Raw genomic sequence first — 15,795 nt, forward strand, 5'->3', positions numbered from 1 at the left:
TCATGTAGAGCCACACATTTCGCAACTCCTGTTTAGTGGAAGGTGTGGAGAGTATTCATGAACCTAGTTGAAAGAAAATTAAATAAAAATAAAGCTAGAATCACCTTAAAATAAAAATTTATTTCTATTTCAAACCTTTTTATTATTTATTTATTTAATTAGGTTCCTTTTATGATTCTAACATCTTGAGTAGGTTTCTTCTCTCTACTTTTAGCATGTACACTAATTGAACCATGAATACTCTAGGAACATTCACATCCCAACATGAGAGTTGAGGAAAGCATCTACTTCAAGAAGCTTGTGTTTCCTATTTCGGTTTGGTAGTTTCAACATTTTCTTGAAAAGTTTCAAATCTAAGAGAACTGAACTATTTTCTTGTAGAACAACTTTAATATTTCTAGTCTTAGAATCAAAATGGTAGGCACACCAAGAAATAAATTCTTTGAAATCAAAGACCTCCAAAACACATCCAACATTGGCAAAAACATGTAGTTCAAATTTGATTGTTGAACTTTTGCTTAGTCGTCAAATTCAATACCAATAGTATGCCATCGAGCAATGGAAGTTTTATCATGTCGAGTGAGCGAATTAGTTGTATCCTCATGAAATAATTACTCCTTTCTTTTACTCACTATAACACTTTGATATACATGATAGTTCTAGTGTTGTATTACAAATCTCATAGTTGTTTAAAATATCAGTTTATGGGTAACATTTATTAATACATCCCTTCATGTAGTAACACCTTCATCATGACATGCAAGAATCATAATTGGTGTTAATAATCAAGGAAATGTGTTTCACGGAATCATGGAATATTTGATTTTCATAACACCATATCACTTACCTTGAGGATCGGGCTTTCTTAAATGAGTTTGAATTACCTTCGTAGAGAGAAAAATTGGTATTTTTAAATTCCACAAAGTATGGTGTGTATGTGCAGAGACTTATTTTATAAGAGTATATAATATCATAGTGTGAAACATTCATATGTGTGAAGATATAGGAGCGTTAAGAAGAGATTATGGACTATATACTGCACACTAACAAAATATGGCTAAGTATAAGAGTAATGTGGGAACAACTATAAAGCAAAAAATGTGTGAAGTACAAAGTTCTTGTTTAGGTGATAAATTTCCACGCAAAAGCTTGAAACATATAACTAAGTATGGAAGTGTTAATAAATTCCATTATCACAACTGCAAAAAAAAAATCAACAACACAATATACTCTAAAAATAAAAAATAACATTTCAAAAAATTACAAAGCAACACTAAATATATTTCTATCTAAACATTTATTTTATAAAAACTTTATTTTCCTTTACTATATTTTTTTAAGCAAAAAATTACATACACATATATATTCCTTATTTTATAAAATTAAATTTTTATTTTTTTATTTACTTTATTTTTATTATAATTTTTTCTTCGAATAACCATATATATGTTCCTTATTTTATGAAATTAAATTTTATGTTCTTATTTACTTTATTTTGATTATAATTTTTTTCTGGTCACTTGTCACTAATGCAAAAACAAATATACACAATATACCAAAAATATCATATATCATTTCAAAAAATAATAAAGCAACGGTAAATATACTTATAACTAATTATTTACTTTGAAAAAATTATATTTTTTTACCTTTTTTTTAAAAAAGTATATTCATAGCTATGTTCTCTTACTTCATAAGGTTATCTTCTATTATGGTTTAATTTATTGATTTTATCAATAGAATAGTTATGAATATTTTAATAATAAAAAATAAGTTAATTAATTTTTTTTCTTTTATTTATAAATTTAATTAAAAAAATTATTATTTAAAAATTTGATAAATATTAATTTATATTAAAACATGTTTATTAACCCAAAAAACCATTTATTTATTTATAACTTATTTTAAAATTAAAATATACACTCTTGGATTTTTTACCAATAAAAAAACTTTAACCGATATTTGGTTATAGGAATAATTTCCTATAAGATTGTTCTCTTTTGTACTGTAAAAGGAATAATTAGTCTCTTATTTCAGCAATGGATATTATTCGATCCGATTAGAAGAGACGCAGAGAGCACTTTAAAATATTAATGATGACATTGTACAAGAGCCATGAGAACTTATGAAATAGAAACTTTTTGAGAGGCATAAACATACTAAAATTTTAAACTATTAATGCTGTCTTTGAACCAGTGTCATGAGGGCAATTTTTATTTCAGATGCTATAGCATTTTAAATGCCGTCTGACATGGTCGCTCGATATATTAATATAACACGCGGCTATATCACTGCCATAAAAAAAACAGAGATTAATATGCTCTGGGTATCCAGCGACCATGTTAGATCGCATTTAAAATGCTATAAGATCTGAAATAAGAATCGATGTCATGAGCACCGTAATATAATTTATTTTAAATAATAATATTGAACATTTCAAAAGTTTAATTAAAATTGTTTGACGTGTAAAATTCTTGCCAATCCTCAGCGTTACAGGTTTACTGACATCGCACCGAAGACTCGGATATTGTAAGAACAACCAAGGGTATTAACCAACTCTAAGGGCTTAGAATAGTCAAAGCCTTTCACATTTTTTTAACATAAATCAAGAACGAGCACTCAGCGTCCTCAGCTTTGTCGCCTGCGCCAACCCTCCTATGCTCTTCAGCTTCACACATCCGTCTAAACGCAACTCCTCCAAAGATACCAACGTTTTCATACGTAGCAACTCTTCTAACTCAACGGACCTACAAACAATATGGGGTCTAAGCTTTGTGGCTTGTGCCAACGCCAATATATTCTTCAACTTCACCAACTTGAATGTCCACAGCTCCTCCAAAAATACCAAATTTTCCATAATTTACAGCTCTCGTAACTCGAGTACCCAGAAACCGAGTAGTCAATAATGATAGATTCCGTAGAGTTAGAGTGTGCGGATGCCCATTTGCCTCTCGTTGCGACCGGTCTGAGGTCCAGGAAGAAATACCCTAACAGAATTCCATGATAGCTCCACTCGCTTTGGCCGATGTAATATTCAAATGCGCGCCGAGATGTAAAATTTGAATTCAAATTGACGCGGAGGCAATTTCGTGAAATTCAAATGGGAGTGGGAGTAGCAGTCTTGTATTAATGCTGGCTGCACAAATAAGTTACCGAGACATTCAATGTGTAAGTCAGAAATCGGCGAGCGCGGTACAACTGGCGGAAAACCTAGATGGTCACATCAGATTCTAAAAAGTCGCAGTATAGACTACTCCTATACTACTCCTCCATACTCCTCCTCAGAAATGGTTGCCGTCTTATTTGAACAACTTCTCTGCCGGCGGCGCCTTCAATGCATTTGGTGAGACAAAGGAAACAAGAAATTGCGTCATCTTCGAGGTGCCTGCCACTGCCACTTTTCTTGCGTCATCTTCGAGGTGCCTGCCACTGCCACTTGTGTTAAACAGTTTATTATTATAGCAGTAGAATAACAGTAGTCTAAGGAGGCTGAGGAGTTCGCTCCGAAAGTTATGGAAATTTGATTATATTTCACGAAAATTTAGTCAGGATTTTTGTAAATTTAATGTATAGTTGTTAAACTTTAAATTTTTATGTATTTTAGATATTTTTGATGGTGTTGAATCTATTTCCACCATAAAACACAATTCAAACAGTGTTTCTATCAGATTTTTTGAATTATTTTTACTTATATTCCAACTACTCGGAGCAATTCCGAGCAATTCCTCGTCCTCGGTAGACGACCGAATGAAATCGAGAAATGGCTGGATGAAACCGAGAAATGTTCATTTGAGTGATTCCACCCAACACCGTGCTGCTTCTTCAATGTACATGTGTCTCTATATGCCGGTCAAATTTGCCATTGCCATACATCCCCACCCACTTACTCTCCAAGGTGGCACGCCTTTAAATACTATGACGCCACTATTTTCATTCATATCCATTATGCAATTCTCCCCAACAGCAACAGCAAGTGCTTGTCAAATTACGCAAAAGATTGTTTGCTTCTTTGCTCCCCCCACTCAGGGGTTAAATTTGACGCCCGTATGTCCGTATTTTTCTTTTTTACCCGTAAAATACGTTTGAGTTTTAAATTTCCACATCATGAGCAACTTGCCATTAATTTCCAAAAACGTCATATTGACGCGCAGGTTTAAAAATTAAAAGTTTAAATTTTTTTTTTTATAAATTTTTTTTATATATATATTTAACCTTATGTCATAACTGTAGGCTGTAAGTTATAATCTCCGGCGGGGAACCTAGACAAAGCCAAAATATTTAACCTTATGTCATACCTGTACGCTGTAAATTACAATGTAAGTTTTAATGTAAGTTATAAGTTACAATGTAAGTTATAATCTCCGGCCGGGAACCTAGACACGCGGTAGTCTGGTACAATGGTAAGTTTACAATGGTAAATGCTCAAGCGTTAAATCTGAATGTGAATTGAAACCTGAATGTGAATTGAATGCCATCCGATCACTGTCCTTTATCAGTGAACACTAAACTTGGTAAGTTTACAGTAGACCAGTGGTAAATGTTCAAGCGCTAAATCTGAATGCGAATTGAATGCCATCCGATCACTGTCCTTTATCAGTAAACGCTAAACTTGCAAGTTATTATTAATATCATAATTCATTCAGAAGGCTGCCCTGTAACACAGAAAGCAGTCGTCACCTCCTGCTCTTCGGCGTCGCGTGCTTCATGCAAGGAGACCCAGCTAGAGAGCGCGGCACGTGTATGTCTGTTTTTCGCTTTGAATTTTACCCGTCTCTGCATAGAGGTTGAGAAAGCTAACATATTTGAGCTGGGAAAAAATGGGGAACGAGAAATTCGTGAGAGCTCTGAAGGCCATGAAGCCTCTAGGCCTTACGAGTAATGATGTATCTCCAGTCCTGAAGCGTTTGCTGAAGGTATACTTGCATTTTCAGCTGTATAATTCCATGTATGATAGTTATTGCATTTTGATTTTTTTTATTTTATTTTGGGCGTTCTGGTACAGGTATATGACAATGAGTGGCCTCTCATAGAGGCCGAAAGCTACAGAGTTTTGGCAGATGCTGTGTTCGAATCGCGGGAAGAACAGTTCGAGTCGCGGGAAGAAGAGCTGGAGGTAGAAGTATGTGCTGTCTTTATGTATATATAGATAGTTTCTTTACTTGCATGTAAGTAATTGGGCTTTTTGTTTCAGCACAAGAGAAAAGAAGGAAAGAGGCGGGGTAAACGGACAGTTGAAGAATTTGATGATGATTACGGTGATACTGAGAGTGAGCATGAATGTGAATATGAATTTGTGCCTCCCTTGACTCGAGCTCGCAGTGCTTTGGTTAATAAACCCAAAAATGAGGAAATCGTAGACGTAGAGGAGGGTTTCCATGGTGGAAATGGTGTGTCCATTGAGGAGGAAGCAGCAGAGGCTCCCTCTTCCCCTCCCCGTAGAAGTTCCAGGCACAGAATTGGCTCTTTCGCTTCCTCTGTGTCTGCCTCTGCCTCTGCCAGCGGCCAACGAGTTAGTTCACGGCTTCAAAACGAAAATGAGATTGAAGGGAGAGGGAAGCGAATTGCCTGCGAAAACGAGATTGAGATTGAAGGGAGAGGGAAGAGAATTACCTGCGAAAATGAGATTGAAGGGAGAGGGAAGAGAGTTGCCTGCGAGCCACCACCTTTCGTCCTGCCTCCGGCCACCAGTGTTTTGAAAAAGCCGAAAATTGAGGTCACTGAAGATTTGGAAAAATATAATTATGGTGGTTGTTTCGGTACTCCCATTGTTGAAGAGATCGATGAGAGTAGTAAGGGGCTTGATGATTGCCAGACAAGCGGTGAGCTGAAAAAGCCCGAAATTGAGCGGGATGGATGCACATTTCCCTTTCCGGTGATGAATGTGGTTCCAATTACTGCTGTCAACGTCTGCCCAGAACCTAGTTCGGACCAAAATGGTACTGTAAATTACCTTGTTTCTGTTAACGTGCATTACTATTTTCTTGAATTGAATTTTGGCTAGTAGTGTATGCATAAATATAATTATGAATATATATTTTTTCATTTCATAATATTATTTTTTGTTGTTTCTATATATATTTCCCATCTATTTTATCAGTATTTCTATTTTAAACAAAAAAACTCAGAACATTTGAACAATCTAGAAAATTTGCAGAAAAATTTGATCAGCAGGTCTGAAAACAAAGTGTAGCAATGAGACTTGAGCCGAATTGTACAACAAAAAATGAAAAATTTGAACAATTATGAGTACAATTTGAAATTAGATGAAACTTGTACAAATAAATTTTAAAAATCATATGATGGGCAGTTTAAAAATAAAAACGTCATAAAAAACATTCCTTAACGCGTAGGGTCACCCGTCAAATTTAACCCTTGCCCCCACTCGAACACTGAATCGTCTGTTACTTCATCTTTAATTGACTCCATCATTCCAAATGGACTATCGATCAATTGATCATCGTTGTATGCTTAATTTAGTTAATATTGCAATGTTGAATCGTCTGTCACTTCATCTTTAATTGATTCCATCATTCCAAATGGACTATCGATCAATTGATCATCACTGTCTGCTTAGTTTAGTTAATATTGCAATGTTAATGGTAGCAGTGTCATCTACTCTTGTGATAGTAAAGAATGAGAATGGGTTAAAGGTGGGTTACTACCACGATAGGTGCCCTGAGGCGGAGGCAATTGTAAGCGTAGCCGTGACCGCAAATCCTGCCGTTGCACCTGCTCTCATCAGAATGCATTTCCACGACTGCTTTGTGAGAGTAACTATACATTCTTATAGTTACATATCGTATATGTAGTGGTATATATCAATTTCATGCCATAATCTGGTCATTGGTGGTTGCAGGGTTGCGATGGATCAATATTGATAGATTCTACAGCAGGAAATCAAGCAGAGAAGGAATCACCCGCGAACAATCCGAGCCTCCATGGGTTCGAAATAATTGATGAAGTAAAGTCCATTTTGGAGGACAAATTCCCGAACGTCGTCTCATGCACTGACATCCTTGCCTTTGCTGCAAGAGATAGCGCCCACCATGTAATTCACCTACCCATACCCTCTCTTTATCGCTCTGTCATATTGTAACTGTATCTTTATATTCATATTTCTGTATATTGGTATTCCCGCAGGCTGGCGGATTAATTTGGGAAGTGTCAGCAGAACGAAGAGACGGAAGGATCTCTCGAGCATCAGACATCCCAGGGAATCTCCCTGCTCCACAATTTAATGTAAACCAACTCACACAAATTTTCGCTGCAAAATATTGGTCACCGTCCGACTGCTACTGATTAACGATAATGATGAGCATCAATCGTATTTTAACATAATTTAATATATTTTCAGGGGCGCATTCTATCGGGGTTTCTCATTGCTCTTCATTCAGCGCAAACAGGCTTTACAATTTCAGTGGAACAGGTCATCAGGACCCCAGTATGGATTCTCGATTCGCTTTGTCACTGAAAGCCAAATGCCCAATCCCTACTTCTAACTCAAACTCTGATCCAACTGTGCATTTGGATGTTAGCTCCATCAATTTTGCACAAATTGCTGCCTACAATTATGGAGTTGTAGTCTTTCCTTAACTTATGGAAACCAACTGCAGTAGTTTCCTTAAGTTAAGAAAAGGCAACTGCAATTACTAATTTTGTAATTAGGAGCTACTAAAGTGGTCCATCACTTTGATTCGAGTTCTCTACCTTGATTTATGGACATCTAACACATAGCTATGAGAAGCTTGATGGAAGCTTAGCTATATGTTGATCTGTTTGGTCCCCAAGCTCATCTCTCAACCCCCTTCAGTTTTACACCATCTAGCTGAGATAGCAGAGCTTGGAAGTGCCTTCAGAATTATTGTGTTCTTTTGCTTGGATTGTAGCTGGAGTGCTGAAGAAGAAGCAAGCAAGTGGACTGTGGCCTCCATCAGAACATCACCAATGGCTGGAGGTAACTTGTATCCCTGGGCATTAAGATTTAATGATTCTTTGAGTTTATTCCGCATGAAGAATCATTGTTGAAACTGTAGAATTTCTAACATTTGGTATCAGAGCGAAATTTTACCTCTGTCTTGGTGTGAGATTTACTTATAAATAATGGCTTCAAAGAGTACCCTGTTTTTGCTTCACACTTTTCGATTCGTAATTTCGTTTCGACTCCTCGCTCCTTTGAGTCGACTAATGCTAAACTTTAACTTGCTGCCAAATTGGAAGTGCAAGCTTACTAGGCGTTATTTCTTCAGTTTTCCACTTCCAAACTGGAAAACCAAAACTCGACAATTTTCTGGGTTTTCCTGCTGAAGCACATAATTCACTGTTTCTGCCAGATTTAACGAAATTCGCTAAGTAATAGCACAACTTTGAAGTGTCTAGTGTTTGTTACGCCTCTTCAAATATTTTGGGCTTTTTTAACTTTAATTTATCAACTCCAAGAAAAAGAAACAGTATATTGGGACTACTCTGCGAGCTCTTAAGTTTGAGCTTGAAAGAGAGAGTGATTATAGATATTCGTTTCGGTTGGGAAGCTTGATTTTTGTGCCTGTAAATGTAAGTCCACAACAAATGTCAAACTGTCGTTTATTTAATTTCGCTAGGAGTTCTAATTACTCTATGGTTCTGAAACCACACTTTTTCATTTGAACCGATATATAGCATGGCAAGGTTACGAAACTTTAATACGAGTCTTAAACTTTGTAATTGAAAATGCAATTCCACACGAAAGACCAAACCAGGTCTTTGCTATTTGCTTTAATTTTTGCCAATATGTTTCAGTAATGCATTTGGAATTAAATTTCTGTAAAGCCACACGATCCGAAATTTAAAGACTATTAATTTTGAGTTTGCTTCGTAATGATTGGATGTGGGAATCTGCCATCCGCATGAAGTCAGTCATGAAAATCCAAAGCTCGGAAAGCTTGTTCGTGTTCATGGTAATTTAATTGACTATTTAATCTGAGATCCCGAAATCAATTTCAATCACGGAAAGTGGAGCAGAGAGGTGGTCTATGCAATTTAGGACATTATTCATTGCATTATATATATGAACTATGCATCCCACCGTGGAAATGTCGAACAACATAAATTTTATTGTTTTGTCCCTTTTCGTTCTTTCGTCTGCTTAAATTTGTATTCCACGTTTTCTGTTTGAAATTTATATGGTATTGTGACTATATGGTATGGTAAATTGTTACCTGTCCGATGCAACCATTATTATGTTTATCATAAAACACACATCGTTATAAGTGAAAATTGAATATAATATACCTTTACCACTAAGGTTTCAATAAAAAACGATATTGGTAAAGAGTTATAAGTGAAAATTGAATATAATATAGGTTTACCGTTATGTATATGATCAAAGGGTAATACCATGTAAAACAAAATCCAACGTTAACTAAATACGTGGCATGGTATATGTTTTTGATTATGTTTCTTTGTTTTGGTTATATATATTTTTATTTATATAGTTAATTTGGATAACTATATAAAATCAACAATGCAAAATAAATTTTATAATTTTTATTACATATTTATTGTAAAATTTACTTTTTGCTTGCATCATAGATGATTTTATAAATGTATATTTAAAGTAAATGGCAAGGTCAATATATGACTTGATTTATTCAAGAACATGCACATGACATGAAGGCTTTCACCAAAATCTCGGGTATGAACATGAAATGTTTGTGAAGTCTATTCTTTTTTATATGAGTCATGTTAAAGGAAATAGTTTATGCATTCTTAAATATTTCAATATTTCAATATTTGAAATGGTTTAGTCTTTTGTTTCAAATTATTTCAAATTTGCAGTTTTTGCAAATTATTTAAAGAAATAATTTATAACTTTTTAGAGCCCATTTTGTAATTAATTTAAGAATTAGTCTTAAATAAATTATGGGACAGTTAGACTAAGGAATGTAAATTTAATTTTAATTTTATTTATCTTGTGAGCAAAATAGCTTGTTTGCTGGTCAATTTTTGTTGTTTTATAAACTTAAGGACGGAGCCTGAAGTCAAGCCAGCTAGCCTTCGAACTGCATTTGCTATGCAAGTGCAAAGTAGATCAACGCTGCTTCAGTCAATCTCCGGGTTAAGTTTATAAATTGAACAATCAATTTGTAGTCATTTTCGGTAATGCTGACTGCTTTAACCTTGATTTTTGATTTTGCTGGAAAATTATTACAGTTATATGGAGTTTATTAAAATGTCATTTTGACTTACTCCCTTCAGTAAACATTATTTTTCTCTCTGGTTAAATTTAGTTTATGCAGCAAAATAATGTCTAGTGATCCATATAATTTTAATTAATTAGAGAATAGCCACAACATCTTTAATTAAATAAAATTATATATTTTGATTGGTTAGATCACATAAAGATTATTTAGACATTAAATTGTAATTAATTACACCGAATATAATAAATTTTATCCCACAGGAATCTTTATTGTATTTATGTAATTAATTAGGATAAAATTTCATAACCTACCCACAGGAGTTATAAATTAATAAGTTTTATCATAAAGTTTTATTGAATCTGTTTGAATTAAAAATTTGGCCCACAGGCAATTTTTATGTCATTTGATTCAATTCTTTTTAGCATGGTTTACATTGGTAAAACATGAAAGTTTATTAAGCCTCAATTTTAACATAAGCATGTGATTCTTTATTTTGATGCAGCAGTACGACCTGGAAATTTCTCTGAAATTCGTTGTGACATTCCCGAACTTAAGGAAATAATCTCATTTGTTTGTTATGAATCTAATATGGTCAACGTTAATATTAACACATGGTGGATTGATTCTGGATCAAAAATTCACATTTCGAATTCCTTACAAGGTTTGCAAAACCTAAGGAAACCAGTGGGGAGTGAGCAAAGCATCTTAACAGGAAACAAGATGGGCTCACATGTGGAAGCTATAGGAACGTGTTAGTTAACTTTAAGTAGTGGGTTTGTTTTGGAATTAGAAAAGACCTTTTATGTTCCAAGTTTTTCTAGAAACTTGATTTCAGTTTCAAGGCTTGTACCTTTCGGATATTCCTTAAACTTTTCAGAAAAATCTTTCAGTCTATTCTATAAATCTGATTATGTTGGGAATGGTATTTTGTCTAACGGTCTTTACTGCATTAATTTACAAAACAATGTCACTTATGATTCAATGCATGTTCACACTGGCACTAAAAGATGTGTTATCAATGAAGATTCCTCTACATTATGGCACCAGAGACTAGGTCATATCTCCATAGATAGAATTAAAAGATTGGTAAATGAAGGAATACTTAATACTCTAGATTTTACTGATTTTGAGACTTGTGTGGACTGCATAAAGGGAAAGCAGACCAAGAAGTCAAAGAAAGGTGCCAATAGGAGTTCGGACATATTAGAGATCATACATACTGATATATGTAGTCCAGACATGGACTCACATGGTCAGAGATACTTCATCTCCTTTATAGATGATTACTCACGATATATGTATCTCTACATGCTTCATAAAAAGAGCGAAGCATTAGATGCCTTTAAGATCTTTAAGGCTGAAGTAGAGAAACAATGCGGCAAGCAAATTAAGATCGTGAGATCAGATAGAGGTGGAGAATATTATGGTAGATACACAGAAGATGGACAAACACCTGGGCCATTTGCTAAGTTTCTTCAAGAGCATGGGATTGTTGCCCAATACACCATGCCTGGTTCACCCGACCAGAATGGTGTAGCAGAAAGAAGAAATCGAACATTATTGGACATGGTGTGGAGTATGCTTAGCAGCTCCAATCTTCCTAAATCCTTGTAGACTAAAGCACTTAAGACAGCAGTGTATATATTAAACCGAGTTCCAACCAAGGCGGTTCCTAAAACGCCATTTGAATTATGGAAAGGTTGGAAACCGAGTTTGCGACATATGCGCGTTTGGGGATGCCCGTCTAAAGTGAGAATTTATAATCCACAAGAGAAGAAGCTGGACCGAAGGACCATTAGTGGGTATTTCATTGGATATGCTGAAAGGTCTAAAGGTTACAGATTTTATTGTCCATCTCACAGCACTAGGATTGTGGAATCAAGAAATGCAAAGATTCTTGAAAATGACTTGATCAGTGGGAGCGATCAAACCAGAAACATAGTTTCTGAGAAGGATCATTCAGAATCTCAACCTTCCACTTCAAGTGATAGATTGGTTATTGTTCATAGCACCCCTCAAGTACAAACTGGTGTTGAACAACCAATTGTTGAAGTTCCACAAGCTGCTGACGATATTCCAGTAGATCAAGGAGTTCAAGAGTTGCAAGGAACTTTTGAACAACAAGTTGAACCACATACTTCTCAGGAAGATGATGGTACAACATTAAGAAGATCTACTAGACCTAAGAGATCATCAATTCCTAATGATTATGTTGTGTATCTACAAGAATCTGACTACAACATTGGAGCCGAAAATGATCCTGAGTCATTTTCACAAGCCATGAGTTGCAAAGAATCAGAACTATGGTACAATGCCATGAAGGAAGAGATGAATTCCATAAAGAGTAACGAAGTCTAGGATCTTGTTGAGTTGCCTAATGGTGAAAAAGCCATTGGATGTAAATGGGTCTTTAAGACAAAGAAAGACTCATTGGGCAACATTGAGAGATACAAGGCAAGACTTGTTGCGAAGGGATTCACTTAGAAAGAAGGAATCGACTACACAGAGACTTTTTCTCCTGTATCTAAGAAAGATTCCTTGCGCGTTATTATGGCATTAGTAGCCCATTTTGACTTGGAGTTGCATCAAATGGATGTGAAAACGGCTTTTCTTAATGGAGATCTAGAGGAGGAGGTTTACATGAAACAACCTGAAGGATTCCCCTCTAGTGATGGTGATCAATTGGTTTGCAAGCTCAAAAAGTCATTATATGGTTTAAAACAAGCATCCCGCCAATGGTATTTGAAATTCCATAATGTAATTTCTTCTTTTGGTTTTGTAGAAAACATTATGGATCAATGTATATACCTGAAAGTTAGTGGGAGTAAGATTTGTTTTCTTGTTTTATATGTGGATGACCTTTTGCTAGCAACCAATGATAAGGGTTTTCTACATGAGGTGAAACAATTCCTCTCTAAAATTTTTGATATGAAGGATATGGGTGAGGCATCTTATGTCATTGACATTAAGATCCATAGAGACAGATTTCGAGGCATCTTGGGTCTGTCACAGGAAACCTATATTAATAAAATTTTAGAGAGATTTCGGATGAAGGATTGTTCACCAAGTGTAGCTCCCATTGTGAAGGGTGATAGGTTAAATTTGAACCAATGCCCGAAGAACGACTTTGAAAGGGAACAAATGAAGAACATTCCATATGCTTCTGCTGTCAGAAGCCTAATGTATGCTCAAGTTTGCACGAGACCTGACATTGCATTTGTTGTGGGAATGTTGGGACGATATCAGAGTGATCCAGGTTTAGACCACTGGAGAGTTGCAAAGAAAGTGATGAGGTACCTTCAAGGAACCAAAGACTACATGCTTATGTATAGACGGACGGACAGCTTGGAAGTAATTGGCTACTCAGATTCTGACTTTGCTGGATGTGTTGATTCATGCAAATCAACATCAGGATACATTTTTATGATGGCCGGTGGAGCTGTATCATGGAGGAGTGCCAAGCAGACCTTGATTGCCACTTCCACTATGGAAGCCGAGTTCGTCTCCTGTTTTGAGGCTACTTTACATGGTGTATGGCTTAGGAGTTTCATTTCTGGGCTTAGAATTATGGATTCTATCTCTAAGCCATTGAGAATATATTGTGATAATTTCGCTGCTGTTTTTATGGCTAAAAACAATAAAAGTGGGAGTCGAAATAAACACATCGACATTAAGTATTTAGCTATAAGGGAACGTGTTAAAGAAAAGAAAGTGGTCATTGAGCACGTCAGCACTGAGTTAATGATCGCTGATCCTTTGACTAAGGGCATGCCACCGTTTAAATTCAAGGATCATGTAATGAATATGGGACTTGGTTCCATTATGTAGTTTCTCATTGTATGGACAATGTTATGTTAATGAAATTCTTAATTATTGTGATGTTTTTTCTCATATTTATGTGCACCTTAAGTTGATTTGAGAAAATTCATTTAAGAAGGACCAAGAATAAACATAAGTTTTATTCATTAAGAAATTGTTGCCACATAAATTATAATAAGAATAAATGCATAGTAATACATGGAAGATAATACTCGTCATTAGAGGACTTATCGCCATGATTCATGTATCTACTACTTAATACAGATTATCAATGGTTTTTAAGTTGAGACATTAAGTTTGGAAGTATGGACCAAGTGGGAGAATGTTAGCTCCATTAATTTTGCACAAATTGCTGCCTATAATTATGGAGTTGCAGTCTTTCCTTAACTTATGGAAACCAACTGCAGTAGTTTCCTTAAGTTAAGAAAAGGCAACTGCAATTACTAATTTTGTAATTAGGAGCTACTAAAGTGGTCCATCACTTTGATTCGAGTTCTCTGCCTTGATTTGTGGACATCTAACACATAGCTATGAGAAGCTTGATGGAAGCTTAGCTATATGTTGATCTGTTTGGTCCCCAAGCTCATCTCTCAACCCCCTTCAGTTTTACACCATCTAGCTGAGATAGCAGAGCTTGGAAGTGCCTTCAAAATTATTGTGTTCTTTTGCTTGGATTGTAGCTGGAGTGCTGAAGAAGAAGCAAGCAAGTGGACTGTGGCCTCCATCAGAACATCACCAATGGCTGGAGGTAACTCGTATCCCTGGGCATTAAGATTTAATGATTCTTTGAGTTTATTCCGCATGAAGAATCATTGTAGAAACTGTAGAATTTCTAACATTGGATTCATTGACACCCAGACAATTAGATGATAAATATTACATTGATCTTCAAGTAAAACGTGGAGTGTTGACCTCTGATCCGACGTTGATGTCGAGTCCATCGACAGTCAGAATGGTGAAGATCAACTCCAATTTGGAGGAAGAAATTTGGAAGGGCAATGGTGAAGATGGGTGAAATAGATGTGTTGACAGGTTGCAGGGGGTGATCAGGAAAAATTGCCGGATTGTCAACTAACCAAACTCAAACGGAAGCGAAGGAACTGTGAAACCGGACATGCTAGAGCCAACTATGATTTATTGCAATTATCTTATGTTTTTATTCCAAGTAGGGTGCAATTTCACTAGTGCATTACTAGTATTGTTTGTTTTATAATTTTTTTTTTTTTTTTTCATTTGTTGAGTATTCCATTTGATTGGGGAGCCGTTTACATAGGCGGAGGAATTGTGTTTAACGGCACAAGTGGTTGGAATCCGAGCAAAATAATTTCAAAAAGTTTTGTTGAGGCAGTGTTTAAATTGTGTTTTTGATGGTGGAAATGGATTCAGCACCATCAAAAATGTCTAAGACACTTAAATTTTGAAGTTGAACAACTATAACTTGGATTTACAAAAATCCTTACCGGATTTTCTCTAAATATGACCGGAATTTCTATAACTCTCTAGGAAATTTCTCCTGCTAGTTAGATAAATATTTTAAAACTAACATATCCTAATGCATGTGAAAGGGGAGGTTTCATGTAGATCGAGATCATAATATTTTATAGGAAATACATCATTTTATGATATATATATATATATATATATATATATATATATATATATATATATATACACACACACACTAAAGATTACTACTAGGTATTAGTTTTTCTGAAAAAGTAAGATTTTAGTTTTCAAAGTAAGAATCACTATTAATTTAGGATTAACCAAATCAAATTATAATGTTTAATTTTGAAAA

The 15,795-nt window shown here is 35.2% G+C and overlaps 1 protein-coding gene and 1 pseudogene across 1 annotated transcript; both read left to right on the forward strand.

The window, feature by feature from the left end:
- Positions 1-4,643: 4,643 nt before the first annotated feature.
- Positions 4,644-6,001, forward strand: LOC149245400 (uncharacterized). The gene is made up of 3 exons (XM_089438211.1): positions 4,644-4,913; positions 5,003-5,119; positions 5,192-6,001. The coding sequence occupies exons 1-3, from the start codon at positions 4,818-4,820 to the stop codon at positions 5,999-6,001; spliced, it is 1,023 nt and encodes a 340-aa protein (XP_089294337.1). The 5' UTR covers positions 4,644-4,817.
- A 595-nt stretch (positions 6,002-6,596) lies between these two features.
- LOC149245401 (peroxidase 5-like) lies at positions 6,597-15,072 on the forward strand (annotated as a pseudogene).
- The last annotated feature ends 723 nt before the right edge of the window (positions 15,073-15,795 follow it).

The sequence above is a fragment of the Pinus tabuliformis genome, chromosome 7, assembly GCF_031772625.1.
Source record: "Pinus tabuliformis cultivar Carrire ecotype Pingquan chromosome 7, CPIR1, whole genome shotgun sequence".
Taxonomy (NCBI): domain Eukaryota; kingdom Viridiplantae; phylum Streptophyta; class Pinopsida; order Pinales; family Pinaceae; genus Pinus; species Pinus tabuliformis.